The sequence below is a fragment of the Mus caroli genome, unplaced genomic scaffold (assembly GCF_978045245.1).
Source record: "Mus caroli unplaced genomic scaffold, Mus_caroli_1 scaffold_4, whole genome shotgun sequence".
NCBI lineage: Eukaryota > Metazoa > Chordata > Mammalia > Rodentia > Muridae > Mus > Mus caroli.
The window spans coordinates 147,051,639-147,068,724 of record NW_028227259.1 but is presented as its reverse complement, the minus strand read 5'-3'; the positions used below and the strand labels follow the sequence as shown (position 1 = coordinate 147,068,724).

The 17,086-nt window shown below is 53.6% G+C and overlaps 1 protein-coding gene across 2 annotated transcripts in view; it reads left to right on the top strand.

Moving 5' to 3' along the window:
• Positions 1 to 17,086, top strand: part of Radil (Rap associating with DIL domain) — a 72,455-nt gene that overhangs the window by 54,076 nt on the left and 1,293 nt on the right. For both annotated transcript variants that reach the window (XM_021162360.2, XM_021162363.2), the window contains exons 6-12: positions 1,199 to 1,359; positions 4,770 to 4,882; positions 5,235 to 5,472; positions 5,809 to 5,981; positions 12,341 to 12,491; positions 15,650 to 15,840; positions 16,159 to 16,510. In XM_021162360.2, the coding sequence (XP_021018019.1) occupies positions 1,199 to 1,359; positions 4,770 to 4,882; positions 5,235 to 5,472; positions 5,809 to 5,981; positions 12,341 to 12,491; positions 15,650 to 15,840; positions 16,159 to 16,510 (1,379 nt within the window). The remainder of the gene's footprint in view (positions 1 to 1,198; positions 1,360 to 4,769; positions 4,883 to 5,234; positions 5,473 to 5,808; positions 5,982 to 12,340; positions 12,492 to 15,649; positions 15,841 to 16,158; positions 16,511 to 17,086) is intronic.

Here is a 17,086-nt window from a genome sequence, read left to right as displayed (position 1 = left end):
GGGGGATTCTAGGCAGGGGCTCTACCACTGAGCCACGCCCCCAGCCCCTCACTGGGGGATTCTAGGCAGGGGCTCTACCACTGAGCCACGCCCCCAGCCCCTCACTGGGGGATTCTAGGCAGGGGCTTTACCACTGAGCCACACCCCAGCCCTCACTGGGGGATTCTAGGCAGGGGCTCTACCTCTGAGCCACACCCCAGCCCCTCCCTGGGGGATTCTAGGCAGGGGCTCTACCACTGAGCCACACCCCAGCCCCTCCCTGGGGGATTGTAGGCAGGGGCTCTACCACTGAGCCACGCCCCCAGCCCCTCACTGGGGGATTCTAGGCAGGGGCTCTACCACTGAGCCACGCCCCCAGCTCCTCACTGGGGGATTCTAGGCAGGGGCTCTACCACTGAGCCACGCCCCCAGTCCCTCACTGGAGGATTCTAGGCAGGTGCTCTACCACTGAGCCACACACCCCAGCCCCTCACTGGGGATTCTAGGCAGGGGCTCTACCACTGAGCCACACCCCCAGCCCCTCACTGGGGGATTCTAGGCAGGAGCTCTACCACTGAGCTAGTGTCAGACCCTCATTGATTGTAAGCAAACAATCCAATGCTGAGGGGATACTAATGCTCATCTCTGGCCTCTCATGCTGACCCTCTGGGGCACTCTAGGCAGGTCGAATCCTATCCTCACTCCTGATTTCTGCCCCTGATTCACCACCTTCATCCATTGCTGATGTCCTTCCTAATCGAGTGGTAGTAGTTAACTGACCTCTCCGATAGTTCTGTCTGTTTTCTCTGAGAATTGCTAGGTTAAGTAATCTTACAGCTCCTATTTGTCTGTCTAAACAACATTCTCAGGTTTCTTGTCCTCAAAGGCATGGATAATAAGCCCTGCTACACACACCCTGTGCATGAGTGTGTGTGTGGTACACAGTGTTCTAGCGCTCACAGCCACTCAGCATGTGCTTCCAGAAGAAAAGCTGTGAAGGAACATCCTCACCAGGGTCCTCTCCTGGGGCCCAGTGCTGCCTGCATGTCTTTCACATTAAATTTTGGAGCCTCTGATAGGTTCCTGACTTCTAGGAAATTGACAGCGGTATTTGCTTCTGTTAATGTCCCATGAGATGACTGTCCCCGTGCACACAGAGCAGCAGCCATGGCTCCTCATCTGCACCCAGAGTAATCTGTTAGTCTTTCTGTCTTGGTAGCCAGGAGCCCATCTCCTGGGCCAGCTTCCCCATGGCTGACCTGGTTCCCGACCTGCAGCACATCCTGTTTTGGATGTCAAACTCCATCGAGCTCCTGTACTTCATCCAGCAGAAGTCCCCGCTGTACATGCAGAGCATGGAGGAGGAGCTGGACGTCACAGGTGAGCCCTCAGGGGGCCCGGCTCAGCGCCGATCTCAGGGAGACAGCGGTGGCCTCGTGCACACGTGCCTACACATGGTGGAGCCTTCTTGGCCCCCAGGCCAGCCATTTGGGGATCACACATGAAGCCAGCAATAGTTCATTAGGGGCTTAGGCTGATCTGGTGCCCCAGGGCGTGCCATATGACATTTTGCTAGTCCGTTTTGTCTCATGCCCCATTCACACTGTAGCTTGCTCTGATCTGCTTGTGGGAGGCTAAAGGTATGCACAGGCCACTTAGAGGGGGACATGAGAGCATACAGTTAACAAAATGAGGGGCTCTGAGATGCCCCATGATTCCAGAAAGGAAGAATGTTGCCAATCAGAGCTGTAAGATGGTAGGGCATGTCAGCTTCAGAAGTGGAAACGTGGGTAGCTTGCCTGAAATTAGCATTTTCAAATACTCAAATTCCCAGAATACTCCAGGAGAGATGGTCCTGCTGAGGGGGGATGTGGTAGGGAGGAAAGCTATGAAGATGACATTGTGAGCTATGTTGGGGAAGTAGCTCAGTTGCTAAAGCATCAACTACAAGCAGGAGAACCCAAGTGCCATTCCCAGCATTTAAGTAAAAAGCCGAGGGTGGTGGTACGCACGCATCATCCCCACACTCATAATCCTAAAGGACAGGAGGCTCAGCCGGCCTAGCCTAAACAGTGAGCCCCGGGCTCCGGGCTCCGGGCCCCGGGGAGAGGAGGCCCTGTCTGAAAAACCAAGGTGGATGGCCCCAAGGAGTGACACTGCTGGTGGTTTTCTGGTCTCCAGACATGTGTATGCAAACATGCATGTATGTGCACACACACACACACACACACACACACACAGACTAGACAAAAAAATTAAAAGATAGTGGAGTCGGGCCAGGCCCTGGGTGGTTTTATTGGTATGTGTGTTAACAACTCTGCTGGAGATAGCCTGGGAGGTTTGACAGAGCCAGGAGCCCATGATGGATGACCGGCAGTAGGTCCCATGTCCTGACTATGCACCTGGGGTTCTGGGGCTAGAAGCTTTGCTTTGCCTTGACAACAGCAAAGGTGCTCACTCCTCTTGTATCCGTGGGGCCACTGGGCAGTTGAGGCCTATCCCGGCTATAGTAAGGACCTTGTGGCCCTGCCACTGAAGGCCCAAGCTGAAGAGAGAGGCGGTGCTCGTTGCATCTATGTAGTGTCCCTGTACCCTATAAGAGGTGAGGCTGGTTTTCTTGGTGCCTGAGGGACACCTGATCCTGGGGCCCCTGTGACTTCGTGGCAGTTACATCCAGGTGTCTACCTGGGTGACTTAGAGCCACGCTAGAGTGTGCTGACCCTGCTCCTCCTCTTGTCAGCCCGCTCTTTGTCCGGGAACTCAGGGGTGAAGGGAATCTGGATCTTCAGGCGCTTGGGTCAGCAGCCATCCAAGCCTCCACCCCTTTTTTTTCCTCTCTTTATAGTTTATTATTGTTGCATTTTGGGGGGAGTGGTTGTTTTGCTTTGTTTGATTTTGGTTTTGTTGTTTTGTTTTGTTTGTTTGGCAGGGTCTCACTGTTCCAGGCTGACCTGGAACTTGCTGCTAGGAGGTTTCCCATTTCTTAAGAGTGTTTTGAGCCAGGCAGTGGTGGCACACGCCTTTAATCCCAGCACTTGGGAGGCAGAGGCAGGAGGCAGGAGGCAGAGAGGCAGAGAGGCAGAGAGGCAGAGAGGCAGAGAGGCAGAGAGGGGCAGAGAGGCAGAGGCAGAGAGGCAGAGAGGCAGAGAGGCAGAGGCAGAGAGGCAGAGGCAGAGAGGCAGAGAGGCAGAGGCAGAGAGGCAGAGGCAGAGAGGCAGAGGCAGAGAGGCAGAGAGGCAGAGGCAGAGAGGCAGAGAGGCAGAGGCAGAGAGGCAGAGGCAGAGAGGCAGAGAGGCAGAGGCAGAGAGGCAGAGAGGCAGAGAGGCAGAGGCAGAGAGGCAGAGAGGCAGAGAGGCAGAGGCAGAGAGGCAGAGGCAGAGAGGCAGAGAGGCAGAGGCAGAGAGGCAGAGGCAGAGAGGCAGAGAGGCAGAGAGGCAGAGGCAGAGAGGCAGAGGCAGAGAGGCAGAGGCAGAGAGGCAGAGGCAGAGAGGCAGAGGCAGAGAGGCAGAGAGGCAGAGGCAGAGAGGCAGAGAGGCAGAGGCAGAGAGGCAGAGGCAGAGAGGCAGAGAGGCAGAGAGGCAGAGAGGCAGAGGCAGAGAGGCAGAGGCAGAGAGGCAGAGAGGCAGAGGCAGAGAGGCAGAGGCAGAGAGGCAGAGGCAGAGAGGCAGAGAGGCAGAGGCAGAGAGGCAGAGGCAGAGAGGCAGAGGCAGAGAGGCAGAGAGGCAGAGGCAGAGAGGCAGAGAGGCAGAGAGGCAGAGGCAGAGAGGCAGAGGCAGAGAGGCAGAGGCAGAGAGGCAGAGAGGCAGAGAGGCAGAGGCAGAGAGGCAGAGAGGCAGAGGCAGAGAGGCAGAGGCAGAGAGGCAGAGAGGCAGAGAGGCAGAGGCAGAGAGGCAGAGGCAGAGAGGCAGAGAGGCAGAGAGGCAGAGGCAGAGAGGCAGAGGCAGAGAGGCAGAGAGGCAGAGGCAGAGAGGCAGAGGCAGAGAGGCAGAGAGGCAGAGGCAGAGGCGAGGGGCAGAGAGGGGCAGAGAGGCAGAGAAAGGCAGAGAGAGAGAGAGAGAAAGAGGCAGAGAGAGGCAGAGAGAGAGGCAGAGAGGCAGAGGCAGAGGCGGCAGGTGGATTTTTGAGTTTGAGGTCAGCCTGGTCTACAGAGTGAGTTCCAGAACAGCCAGGGCTACACAGAGAAACCCTGGAAAAACAAACAAACAAACAAACAAACAGTGTTTTGATGCCACAGCCTTGGGACAGTCTCCTAAGGGGCTGATTTACAAGCATTTTAACCATTGTCATTAAAGGTGACCTTCAGGGCTGGGTTGGGCTTGCAGCCAAGGAATAGGCAGTTCTGATGGAGAACAGAGCCTGGCAGTAGGGGTCTCTTAACCCAGCCACTTGAAAGACTAAGGCAGGACGGTTATAAGTAGTCTTGGTGCGCTACTGAGTGGGTTCATGGTTACGCTGGGCACCTTGTCTCAAAAAAGAAAAGAAAAAAGAAAAAGAAAAGCCCAGTGGTAGAGGCCTGCATGACACAGCAAGGAAGGTATTAAAAAGGAAAGTAGAGAAGGGATGGAAGGAAGGACAAACTTCTGGTCTGTCTTAGTAGGGTGGCCACGTGTGTCTGCTGTCCAGCTCTGCCTGGGCTGGGCTTGGGATTGCCATACCAGATGGGAGTGTTGGCAGATCCCCAGCAGGTAGCTAGCTAGGCACATGGTGGAGTCCTGCCTGCTCCTGGCTGGGTGGGCCCACTCGTGCCTGCTGTGCTAGTGAGCCTCCTCTTTCGGCCGCTTCCCCTGCAGGCTCCAAGGAGTCACTGTTCTCCTGCACACTGACGGCCAGCGAGGAGGCCATGGCTGCCCTGGAGGAGGTGGTGCTCTATGCTTTCCAACAGTGCGTGTATTACCTCTCCAAGGTGCGTGCTGCCTCGGGCCTCAGGCAGGAGGGAATGGACTGGGCTGAGCCAGCTTCAGCAGGGGGGAATTAGCCGCTGCTCTGCTCTGGCACTCAGTGCACCCCTTCCCCGTAGCAGGAATGCCTTCATGGTCCAGCCTAGTAGCCATCAGTCATGGTGCCTTCTGCACTGCTAGGTGACTGCCATGTCCAGCCTCCTTTGCACTCACACCTCCTGTCCCTACTTCTGTTAGTCCCAGGGCAGTTCCTGCTGAGCCTCGCTCCAAACTGTTGCCTCAGGCTTGTTACATTTGGGGTTCCTGGGCAGTCCCAGCATCTCTGTCAGTGGCTCTTGGGGTTCTCTCTCCCTGCAGTGCCTGTATGTCTGCCTCCCGGCCCTCTTGGAATGCCCCCCATTTCAGACAGAGCGCAGGGAGAGCTGGCGCTCAGGTCCCGCTCTGCCCGAGGAGCTTCGGCGAGTGGTGTCAGTGTTTCAGGCCACCTTGGACCTCCTGCGGCAGCTGCAGATGCATCCTGAGGTGGCCTCCCAGATGCTGGCTTATCTCTTCTTCTTCTCTGGCACATTGCTCCTCAACCAGGTCCTGGACAAGGGTGAGTGGTGATGGGGCTGGGACCTGGGTTCATTGGAGAAAGCTAAATGTGTCCTTAAGGGAACACTCTGCCTGGCTGAGCCTGTTGTAGGATGGCTCAAAACCCAGGGTAGGACAAAAAAAAGCTCAGAGCATGTGCTGATGGTGGAGGGTAGGAGGGTAGGGCTAGTGGCTGTCACAGCCCCTCGTGCCTTGGACCTGGCCTCCTTCATCTCTTTCTTCCTCTGCCCCTGGAGACTGTGGGTAGTCTGTGTTATCTTGGAATTTGAGATGGGGTGTTGAGGTGGCCTGGAGAGGCTTTGGGAACCTTGGGTCTCATCCTTTCTTCCCTCTCCAGGGCCCTCTCTGAGTTGCTTCCATTGGCCCAGGGGTGTGCAGGTGTGTGCCCGCCTGCAGCAGTTCCTGGAGTGGGCCCGGAGTGCTGGCCTCGGAGCACCTGCTGAGCGCTTCTTCCGGAAGCTTTCCTGCACCCTGCATCTGCTGGCCACTCCCAGGGCTCAGCTCATCCAGGTAGGAGGGCACCAGGGGCTGAGTGCAGAGAAGGGCATGCTTGACCCTAGGGTCACAGCTTACAAAGCAAGTCAAGGTGGCCTGGCCTCTGCACCTGGAAAACTCCCATGTTACCTTGGTAACTCATGGAGTTGCTTAGCTCCTCAACCGTCCACACCCACCCCAGGCTGGATAACCCCATGGGTGCTATGGGCAGTCTATGGGCTCTGTGGTGGTCACTCTGTGTGACTAAGGGCATTCTGGTGTGACCAAGATGCAGGACCTGAAGAGAAGGGCGTGTTCTGTGTCCTCCACTGGGCCCAGTCTAATCAGACAGATCCAGAGAGTGAGTCAGAGGGTCGGGTGGGAGGAGAGAGAGGGCTCAGCTCACAGTGGCTGCTGTCAAGAGCCTGGATGGTCAGAAGCTTCTAGAAGCTGGAGCACTCCTAGCCCAAAGCCCTCCCAGAAACTCAGGCTCGTCCCCACACTCGTGAAGAACTGAACTCACAACGCAGACAGTTGGTCTTCCCCAGCCTCCCTAGCGCTGTGACCCTTCAATACAGTTCCTCGTGGTGTGGTGCCCTCCAGCCATAAAATTATTTTTGTTGCTACTTGATAACTGTAACTTTGATACTGTGAATCAGAATGTAAGTCGTTTTGGAGACAGAGGTTTGTCAAAGGTAGCCCTGTAGGGTTGTACCTTGTGTTGCTTCATCCTCAAGTTCATGGTCATTACCACCACAGCGGTAGGGAACTAGGGCTCCCCTCCTCCCACCACATGTGGTGGCATTCATCCTGGTGGCTAATGGAAACCCTGCAATGGTTTCTTCTCCTGTGTGGAGACCACTGACCTTGTCCTGAGATGGTGGCCATCTCTGAGGGACTGTGGGTGGAGCAGTCCAACATTAACCTCCCTCTGCTGTCCAGGGCAGGCTCAAAGCTCCTGGGTAACAGCTTCATTGTTCAGCCCCAGGACAGCCAGCGGTGGCTCATGCCTGTAGCTCCAGCATCTGGAGGTGAAGCAGGGGATTGTTGCAAGTCTGAGGCTAGCCTTACATAGTGAGTTCCAGGCCAGCCTGGGCTACATGTGGAGAGCTTACCTTTAAAAAAAAGAGGGGGGGGGTGGCTGGCGAGATGGCTCAGAGGGTAAGAGCACTGACTGCTCTTCCAAAGATCCTGAGTTCAAATCCCAGCAACCATATGGTGGTTCACAACCACCCATATGAGATCTGAGGTCCTCTTCTGGTGCATCTGAAGTTAGCTATAGTGTATTTATCTATAATAATAAATAAATCTCTGGGTAAGCAGGGACTGAGAGAGCAGGGCCGACCGGAGCAAGCAAAGGTCCTAAAAATTCAATTCCCAACAACCACATGAAGGCTCACGACCATCTGTACAGTTACAGTGTACTCACATACATTAAATAAATAAATAAATAAATCTTTAGAAAAAAAAAAGTAGAGAAAGGAAAGATACCTTCCTGCAGTACCTCATACCTGTGTCTCAGCATCACTGACATTGACAACAGTGACTGCTGTTTGTCACTGAGGTGGCTGTGTCACCCGGCTTACCTTGCAGTTGGCTGAGTGGGCAGAACTGTGTCCCTTCTGTGGAGGGCAAAGTTGAGGTCACACCATGAGTGTGCAGTGGAGCTGGGCTCCAGACATGGCTCCCTGTGCTTCTAAAATTGTATTTCTGTACATGTGTGTGTGTGCATGCACACGCCTGTACCAGAGTGGGTGTGTAGAGTTCACAGAACAACTTACTGGGGTCAGTTCTCTACTTCTGTCATGAGATCCCAGGGATGGAACTCAGCTCAGCTAACGAGATGGCAAGAGCCATTTTAACGTGCCGAGCCATTTCACCAGGCCCAGGAGCTCCGCCTTACGTGGGTGCACAATGCTGGTTTTGAAATGGAGTATTTTTTTCCCATCATACAGTGAAAACTGAACCATAGACAACTCAGGTGCCTAGGCATGGTTGGCAGCTGGGGCATGTGAATTCAGTTTGCTTCCTCCTGAAATAGCACTGCTTCAGGGTTACTATTGCTGGGGTGAAGCCCCATGACGGTCTCAGTCAGGGTTTCTATTCCTGCACAAACATCATGACCAAGAAGCAAGTTGGGGAGGAAAGGGTTTATTCAGCTTACACTTCCATATCGCTGTTCATCACCAAAGGAGGTCAGGACTGGAACTCAAGCAGGTCAGGAAGCAGGAGCTGATGCAGAGGCCATGGAGGGATGTTACTTATTGGCTTGCTTCCCCTGGCTTGCTCAGCTTGCTTTCTTATAGAACCCAGGACTGCCAGCCCAGGGATGGCACGACCCACAATGGGCCCTCCCACTTTGATCACTAATTGAGAAAATGCCTTACAGCTGGGTCACATGGAGGCATTTCCTCAAGGGAGGCTCCTTTCTCTGTGATAACTCCAGCTGTGTCAAGCTGACACACAAACCCGCCGGTACAGTGACCAAAACTGCTTGGGGAGGAGAGGGTTTATGTGGCTTACACTTCCACATTACTCAAACAGGGCAGAAACCTGGAGGCAGCAGCTGATGCAGAGACCCTCGTATGATGCTGCTTACTGGCTTGCTCCTCATGGCTTGCTTGGCCACCAGCCCAGGGATCACTAATCACTAATTAAGAGGATGCCCTACACTGGATATTACACAGGCATTTTCTCAGTTGAGGTGCCTCTGTTCAGATAACTCTCGCTTGTATCAAGTTGACATAAAGACTAGACAGCATAATCACTAAGCATTTCTATTTTATTTGTTTTTAAGATTTATTTATTTATTTTATATATGTGAGTACACTGTTGCTGTCTTCAGACGCACCAGAAGAGGGCATCAGATCCCATTACAGATGGTTGTGAGCCACCATGTGGTTGCTGGGAATTGAACTCAGGACCTCTGGAAGAGCAGCCAGTGCTCTTAACCACTGAGCCATTTCTCCAGCCCACATTTCTATTTTCTTTAGCAGTGCTGATAATGGAACCTAGGACCCTGTGCATGTTAGACAAGTGTTAACCACTGAGCCACACTACCAGCCTCTCACTGGGGGATTCTAGGCAGGTGTTCTACCAGTGAAACACACCCCAGCCCCTCACTGGGGGATTCTAGGCAGGGGCTCTACCACTGAGCCACGCCCCAGCCCCTCACTGGGGGATTCTAGGCAGGGGCTCTACCACTGAGCCACACCCCCAGTTCCTTACTCAGGGATTCTAGGCAAGTGTTACCACTGGACCACACTTCCAGGATCTTTAGGTAGGTGTGGTACCACTGAATCCTGCTGACAGACCTTAAGAGATTAGCATCATTCTCAGATGGAGTGGCAACGCGCACAGCCAGATGAGATGCAGAGTTCTGTTTAAGGACTAGAGAACCACTGAAGGAACCAAGGCACAAGTCCGCAGGAGGGAGCCACAAATGGCTGAATGGGAGTTCTGCCTGCTGGACCCACATGCATGGAAACACATGCACACATGCGCGCGCGCGCACACACACACACAAATAATAAACAAGGAAAATGAAGGGCTGGGCATGTAGAGCAGTGGTAAAGTGCTTGCTTAGCTCACACAGGACCCCGGGTTCCACTCGAGGTCCTCAGCCATGAGTTGCTTTGGTGGACAAAGTCTGTCCTGGTCATTGTGCATGTGAGAGGCTGCCGAGCTGGGAGTGGGACTCGAGAAGAAGAGCCACAGCTGAGCCTCCTACCGTGGGCTCACTGGTAGTCAGAGAGGCCTCTGGGTGGTTAACTGCTCATTACTTGGCTCCAGGTTGTCCTGGGGCTGGTGACAGGAATGTGTTCTCTCTCTCTCTCTCTCTCTCTCTCTCTCTCTCTCTCTCTCTCTCTCTCTCTCTCTCTCTCTCTCCCCCCCCCCCCCCCCGTTGTGGTGTGTGTGTGTGTGTAGCCTTGAATGCCATTCCTCAAGCGTCCTTTACCTTTTATTTGACACAGCATGTCTTCTTTGCCAGTTAGGCTAACTAGTCTGTGAGTTCCGGTGATCTGTCTGTCTTTCCCAAAGCTAGGATTCTGGGCCCCACACATAGCTGTTGCATGGGTTCTGGTACTGGGCGTCTCCCCAGTCCAAGGCCTGTGTGGTTTTCAAGTGAGGGCGACATGCAGGAAGGAGCAGCTATGACTTGTCGGCTCTCGGCTGCTCCAGTCTGCTCAGCTCCATGCCTGCCCTCCCCATACTGAGTCCTGGAGCCCAGTGAGACCAGGAGGCCCACTGTGAAGACAGATAGCTGGCCCAGGCACCTGGTGGCACCTCTGTGTGTGTGACAAGTGACAGGCCAAGAGCTAGGTATCAGGTAGTATTCTGGTCTTGCTGTCCACACAGAGTTCATTCATATTCTTTATGATCATCGCTTTTAAACCCTCTCAAAGGAAAATACCCTTAGCCTGAGGGGTTTAATTCAAATAGTTCTCAGATTAGCCAGCAAAAAGCAACTGCAAAGGAAAAAAGATTATTTCTGCTGTCATGAAAGTAAGAGGGAAAAATAGTGGCCGTAAATAATAATGTGTCTGTAAATAAGGAAACAGGAGGTTTCTTGGGGCCTGGCACGGCGACACACACTTGTAATTCCCACACTCTGGAGGCTGAAGCCGGACAGTCATGAACTCAAGGTCAGCCTGAGCTTCATGAGGGGACCCTGTCCTTTTAAAACAGTTTTGTAAAGAGTCATTTTTATTTAATGTATGTGTGCCTTTATAAAGGAGTGAATGTTATGTGTGTTGAGGGCGCCCACAGAAGAGGGTGCTGGTCCCTCTGGGACTAGAGTCACTGCTGCTTGTGAGCCGCCTGGTGGGGGTACTGGGTCATTGGGAAGAGCAGCAAACATATTTAACTGCCGGGGCATCTCTTCAGCCTCGTTAATATTTTAACACTGACATTGATTGATTGATTGATTGATTGATTGAATGCTGGTATGTGTGTAGGCATGTGTCCATGTGGAGGTCAGAGGACAACTTGCAGGTCTTTGGTCTCTTTCCACCATGTGGGTCTTAGCACTTCAGCTGGTGTCTGTCACCAGATGGTGGGCGCCTTTACCCGCTGAGCCCTCTAACTGGTTCAGAACCCTGTCTGAATAAACAAAACCAAGCAGGAATTCTTGTAAACTAAAACCACAGGAGCAGAATCGAAAAGGACAGGCAAGAGGTTCGGAGTGAAGGAAATCCCTTCAGTGTTCCCCAAACACCAGAGAGGAGGACACAGACGGAGGAGCCCAGAGGAGCAGTGGGGGAGATGTGATCATGGCTAGTTCCCCTTCCCTCCCTGACTTCCTGGAACATACCACGGAGACAGGAGGAAGACATCAGAAGGAAACAGCTCCCTCCACCCCATGCACCTTGGTCTTGAGGGGTGTGTGGAGGGGTTGACAGGAAGAGTGTGGCCCCGGGGTCAGTTCCTGTCCCTCCTCCAACAGCTCTGAGGCTCTAGCTGTCCCTGGGGCACAGACTCTGGATGGCTGCAGCCCAGGCCTGTGGCTGTTGGCAGGGAAGTCAAGACAGAGGGAGGAAGGAAAGAGGTGAAGCTCAGGGCAGAGAAGTGTGGCTGCCCTCACCCAAAGGGACTTCACCAAGAACCTGGGCACTGTACATAGGGACAACCTTGAGCCTCCGGGGTAGAATAGAATCAGATGTGACTCAGAAGGGAAACTTCTAAAGAGCCACAAGTCTGAAGTCTCCTGGCCAGGGAATCCTGGGCTCGCTGAGCTACATGCATGAGAGGAGGAATTTTCAGAGCAAAGCTGGGCTCTACTGGGTCTTTGTCATGAGGCCACAGAAGGATGAAAGGAAGCCAGGAAAAGAGGCAGCAAGCTGGGGGAGAAAGGAGGGGAGCCAGGTGACATTTCTGGTTTTGTTTAGTTCATTGTTAGCCTAGGCTGGCTTCAGACTTGCTATGTAGCCCAGGCTGCGCTACAAACCCTGATTGTCCTGGCCTCTCCTCCTGAGAGCACTGGTCTCACAGGTGGCACCACCTTTGTCCCTTTGCTCTGTCTTTTCCCTCCCTGAGCCCAGTCATGCACTGCACCTAGATGACCGGTTTCTGTCTCCCACGGGGCGCCCATGCTTACACGCTCTCCTCCATCCCTCCTTGGCTCCCTCCTTTCCATTTTTCTTGGGTTGCTTGAGTCAGGGTCTTAGTTTATAGCCCAGGGCAGCCTCATCACTGTGGATAGGTGTCCATTGAGGTGTCTTGTGCCCCACCCCTTCCCCTCCACCTGCTGTCTGCACTGCCCCCCCCATGCCCTCCCCTGGAGTGAAAAAATGGGGTTGAGGCTACAGCCCTGACCAAGGAGGGCTCTCCTTAGTCAGGGGCAGGGGACTATCTCGTGCTCCTAGAGGCCTTTGACTTGAGCTCCTTGTCCGCAGATGAGCTGGGCCACCCTGAGGGTCACATTCCCTGCCCTGAACCCTGCTCAGCTGCACCGGCTTCTGACTCAGTACCAGCTGGCCTCTGCCATGGGCCCTGTGAGCGCTTGGGAGCCAGGAGCCCCAGACAGCCCCGAGGCCTTCCAGTCAGGTGAGCCTTCCCATCGGCCAGGCCAAGGGGTGAGTGGGAATGGGTGGTTGAGGGTGGAGACCCCCAAGCTCCAGCTCAGAAAGGCACCAGAGCAGTCCCCTGAGGTGGGAACACAGGAGCCCCCTACCACCCAGCACCTCCACCCAGGAGCCTACTGCGCTGCCCCCTCCAGTCTCAGAGTCAGTGTCCTTTCTGCTCCTGGGGCTTCAGACTGGGGCTCAACTGGCACCCAGCAGATGAAGAAATGAACAGCAGGGTGAACAGCCTCTGGAGACATTCCTCAGCTTGGAGCACACATTTATACTGCTTACACACATGCACATGCCCTGATGGAGCAGCAGAGGTATGTACATGCATACATACATACATACATACATACATGTGTGTGCATTTCAAATCTTTTTTTTTGAGTTTTTTTTGTTTTTTTGAGACAGGGTTTCTCCGTGTAGCCCTGGCTGTCCTGGAACTCACTCTGTAGACCAGGCTGGCCTCGAACTCAGAAATCCGCCTGCCTCTGCCTCCTGAGTGCTGGGATTAAAGGCATGCGCCACCACGCCCGGCTACATTTCAAATCTTAAGGTATACATATCTTCCTTCATAAACATATATCCACAGTGTGTAAAGAGAAGGCGCAGGCTGTGGGTGTGCATAAGGCTTCCTGCTGACTCCCTGTTACCTGCGCCCCACTGGCTGGGCTGGGCACAGAGGAGGCCTCTAAACAGTACTCCTGGGCCCTGCTCCCATTGGGTCCCTGTAATTTACAGATTTGTATCAAGACCCTCCCCTCCCCTATGTGCTGGGGGCTCAGAGCTGGCACCCATCTCCATCCAGGACCTGGACATGTTAACATCCCAGTGTACACACATGCACACACACGCGTCCACACACGGGTTTGTGGAGGGGTGTGTCTGCCAGTCTAGATAGCCTAGTCGGGATTCAGAAGAGACTAGACTGGGACTCCACCTTGGAGGGTGTCTTAGTCAGGGTTTCTATTCCTGCACAAACATCATGACCAAGAAGCAAGTTGGGGAGGAAAGGGTTTATTCGGCTTACACTTCCATGCTGCTGTTCATCACCAAAGGAAGTCAGGACTGGAACTCAAGCAGGTCAGGAAGCAGGAACTGATGCAGAGGCCATGGAGGGATGTTCTTTACTGGCTTGCCTTCCCTGGCTTGCTCAGCCTACTCTCTTATAGAACCCAAGACTACCAGCCCAGGAATGGTCCCACCCACAAGGGGCCTTTCCCCCTTGATCACTAATTGAGAAAATGCCTTACAGTTGGATCTCATGGAGGCATTTCCTCAACTGAAGCTCCTTTCTCTGTGATAACTCCAGCTGTGTCAAGTTGACACAAAAATAGCCAGTACAATTGACCCCTTGTCAACTTGACACACAAACACATCACTAGTAAGCCTCAACCCTTACATTCTTATTCATCCCCAAGATCTAAATAACTTTAAAAGTCCCACAGTCTTTACATATTCTTAAAATTTCAATCTCTTTAAAATATCCATCTCTTTTAAAATCCAAAGTCTTTTTACAATTAAAAGTCTCTTAACTGTGGGCTCCACTAAAACAGTTTCTTCCTTCAAGAGGGAAAATATCAGGGCACAGTCACAATCAAAGCAAAAATCAATCTCCAACCGTCCAACGTCTGGGATCCAACTCACGATCTTCTGGACTCCTCCAAGGGCTTGGGTCACTTCTCCAGCCATGCCCTTTGTAGCACACACGTCGTCCTCTGGGCTCCAGATGCCTGTACTCCACTGCTGCTGCTGCTCTTGGTGGTCATCTCGTGGTACTGGCATCTCCAAAACACTGCGTGACCCCTTCAGTCCTGGGTCTTCAATTACAACTGGGGCTGCACCTTCACCAATGGCCTTCCATGGCCTCTCACAGTGCCAAGCCTGAGCTGCTGTGTGACCCCTTCATGCCTTCAAAACCAGTACCAACTGGGTGACCCTTACACATTACCAAGTCCCACTGCAGAAGGAGTACAACCTTGCCTATCTCTGGAACACAGCCTTTTTGTGCTTTCAGAAAACACTTCCCAGAAGATGTCACCTCAACGATGCTGGTCTCTTCTTAATCACCGCTAATTTCTTAGCTCCAGCTAACCAGCATCAATAGTCCCAGTAATGCAAAGTTTTTGCTTTAGTAGTTCTGATATCTTGTTAATCACAGCTGATTCTTCAGCCCCAGCTAACCAGAACTACAAAATCTTCACAATAAAAACAGCAATGGCCCTGAAAAGAGTCTTTAATTTTCCCTCTGAAATTTCACAAGCCAGACCTCTATCTTCTGCACTGTTCTCAACATTATCTTCCAAGCTCCTACACAACATCTGACAGAGGTCTTAACAACGAATGGATCTTCAAGCCCAAAGTTCCAAAGTCCTTCCACAGTCCTCCCCAAAACATGGTCAGGTTGTCACAGGAATACCCCTCTCTGCTGGTACCAATTTGTCTTAGTCAGGGTTTCTATTCCTGCACAAACATCATGACCAAGAAGCAAGTTGGGGAGGAAAGGGTTTATTCGGCTTACACTTCCATGCTGCTGTTCATCACCAAAGGAAGTCAGGACTGGAACTCAAGCAGGTCAGGAAGCAGGAACTGATGCAGAGGCCATGGAGGGATGTTCTTTACTGGCTTGCCTTCCCTGGCTTGCTCAGCCTACTCTCTTATAGAACCCAAGACTACCAGCCCAGGAATGGTCCCACCAACAAGGGGCCTTTCCCCCTTGATCACTAATTGAGAAAATGCCTTACAGTTGGATCTCATGGAGGCATTTCCTCAACTGAAGCTCCTTTCTCTGTGATAACTCCAGCTGTGTCAAGTTGACACAAAAATAGCCAGTACAGAGGGGTTAATGTCTTGCTGTCTTTTTTTTTTTTTTTAAAGATTTTATTTATTTATTATATGTAAGTACACTGTAGCTGTCTTCAGACACTCCAGAAGAGGGCGCCAGGTCTCATTGCGGATGGTTGTGAGCCACCATGTGGTTGCTGGGATTTGAACTCTGGACCTTTGGAAGAGCAGTCGGGTGCTCTTACCCACTGAGCCATCTCACCAGCCCGGTCTTGCTGTCTTATGTGGGTGAGGACCTAAGGTGGAGGGAGGAGAGGCCAGGTCCCAGTGTCCCCTCTCACTCCACTGCAGAGGACATCCTGGAGTCCTATGAAAACCCGCCGCCCATCGTTCTGCCGAGCCAGGGCTTCCAGGTGGACCTGGAGGCCGACTGCGTGGAGGACAGCATCTACCAGCACCTGCTCTACATCCGCCACTTCCTGTGGGGGCTGCGGGGCCAAGCCAGCCCTGACAGTGGGCCTGCCCAGCCCGAGAGCATCGAGGTAGAGTGGGGCTGAGTCACTCCGAGCAGCCTGTGGCTTGGAGCCTGAGCTGAACTGAGAACCTTCATTGCCTGTTGCCAGAAGCAGGCACTGGCTGTCCAGAGTGGGCTGGGGATGCAGCAGGTATCCTGAGACAGAGGTCCCGGGTCTCCATTTGTTGTGATGCAAGAGTCTTCACTCACTCTGCCTAACATGGCCTGGCTGGGCCCATATCCTCCTAGGTGGCTTGTCTGTCTCTCTTCCTCACAGGAAGCCATCATGGATGCCTGGGCCATCCCCTCCTCTGGGCCTCAACGTCTGTCCACCTTCTCTTCCCAGGGCCTGTACCACACAATTCCTGAGGGCCATCTGGAAGGCCATGGCTGCCCCCTGGCCAATAGGGACCCAGGCAGAGTTGCTGTTGAAACTGCCCCTACCCATTCTCTTCCTGTCACGGGAGCTCCCTGGGCTCAGGGTCCCCCTGGAAGACAGCCTACCCGAGGGGACCGCAGGGGCTCCCAGGCTGGCTCTCTGCACACTGACTCCTCCTGCCTGCTCACTCCGCCCAGCACGCCACTGGGCCTGGAGCCTGCAGGCCCCAGCTGGCCAGAGCCCAGCGGCCTCTGTGGAAGAGCAGTCCTTGACGGGCAGAGGAATGGGCCAGGTGGTCTTCCTGGTGCAGTCCTAGAAGGTAAGGCCTGGCCTGCTCACGATTGGGTAGCAGACCCTACCTTGTGTCTTGATAGCAGGTCTCCTTTGGCCTCTGTCAGCCAGTGCTGTGTCCAGAGCATGCTCCTTAGTGCCTTAGAGGGACAGTCCTGGTAGGTGGGTGCATGTGTGCCCTTATGTAGGAGCACGTGTCCATGCGTGTCTGTGCACAGTGGGGCCCACCTGGTCCTATGAGGACTCTTTATTGTGTCCTTGATTATCCTCAAGTTTGAATGGCTTTGGGCGCTCAGAGCAGGACAAGGCAGCAAGCTGCCTCAGGTTCTGGGGCCGGGGTGCAGATCAGGCTCACTCCCGAGGTCCCCACTCAGACACAAGCTCTGGTGTGGAGGCACAGGGCCTCAGGGTGGGCCTCTGTTAGGCTGGAGTCTGTGGCAGCGTCTGGGTGCAATGGAGGCTCAGGGAGGATGGGCTTAGAGTGCCATTCTAGTGGCGGGGGTGTGGGGGGAGGAGAAGACAGTGATTAGGTGGTGGGAGGCTAGGGTGTCCCAAATGCATTGGGTCCCAGGCCTTGGAGGGGTTAATGTCTTGTTGAGTTTGG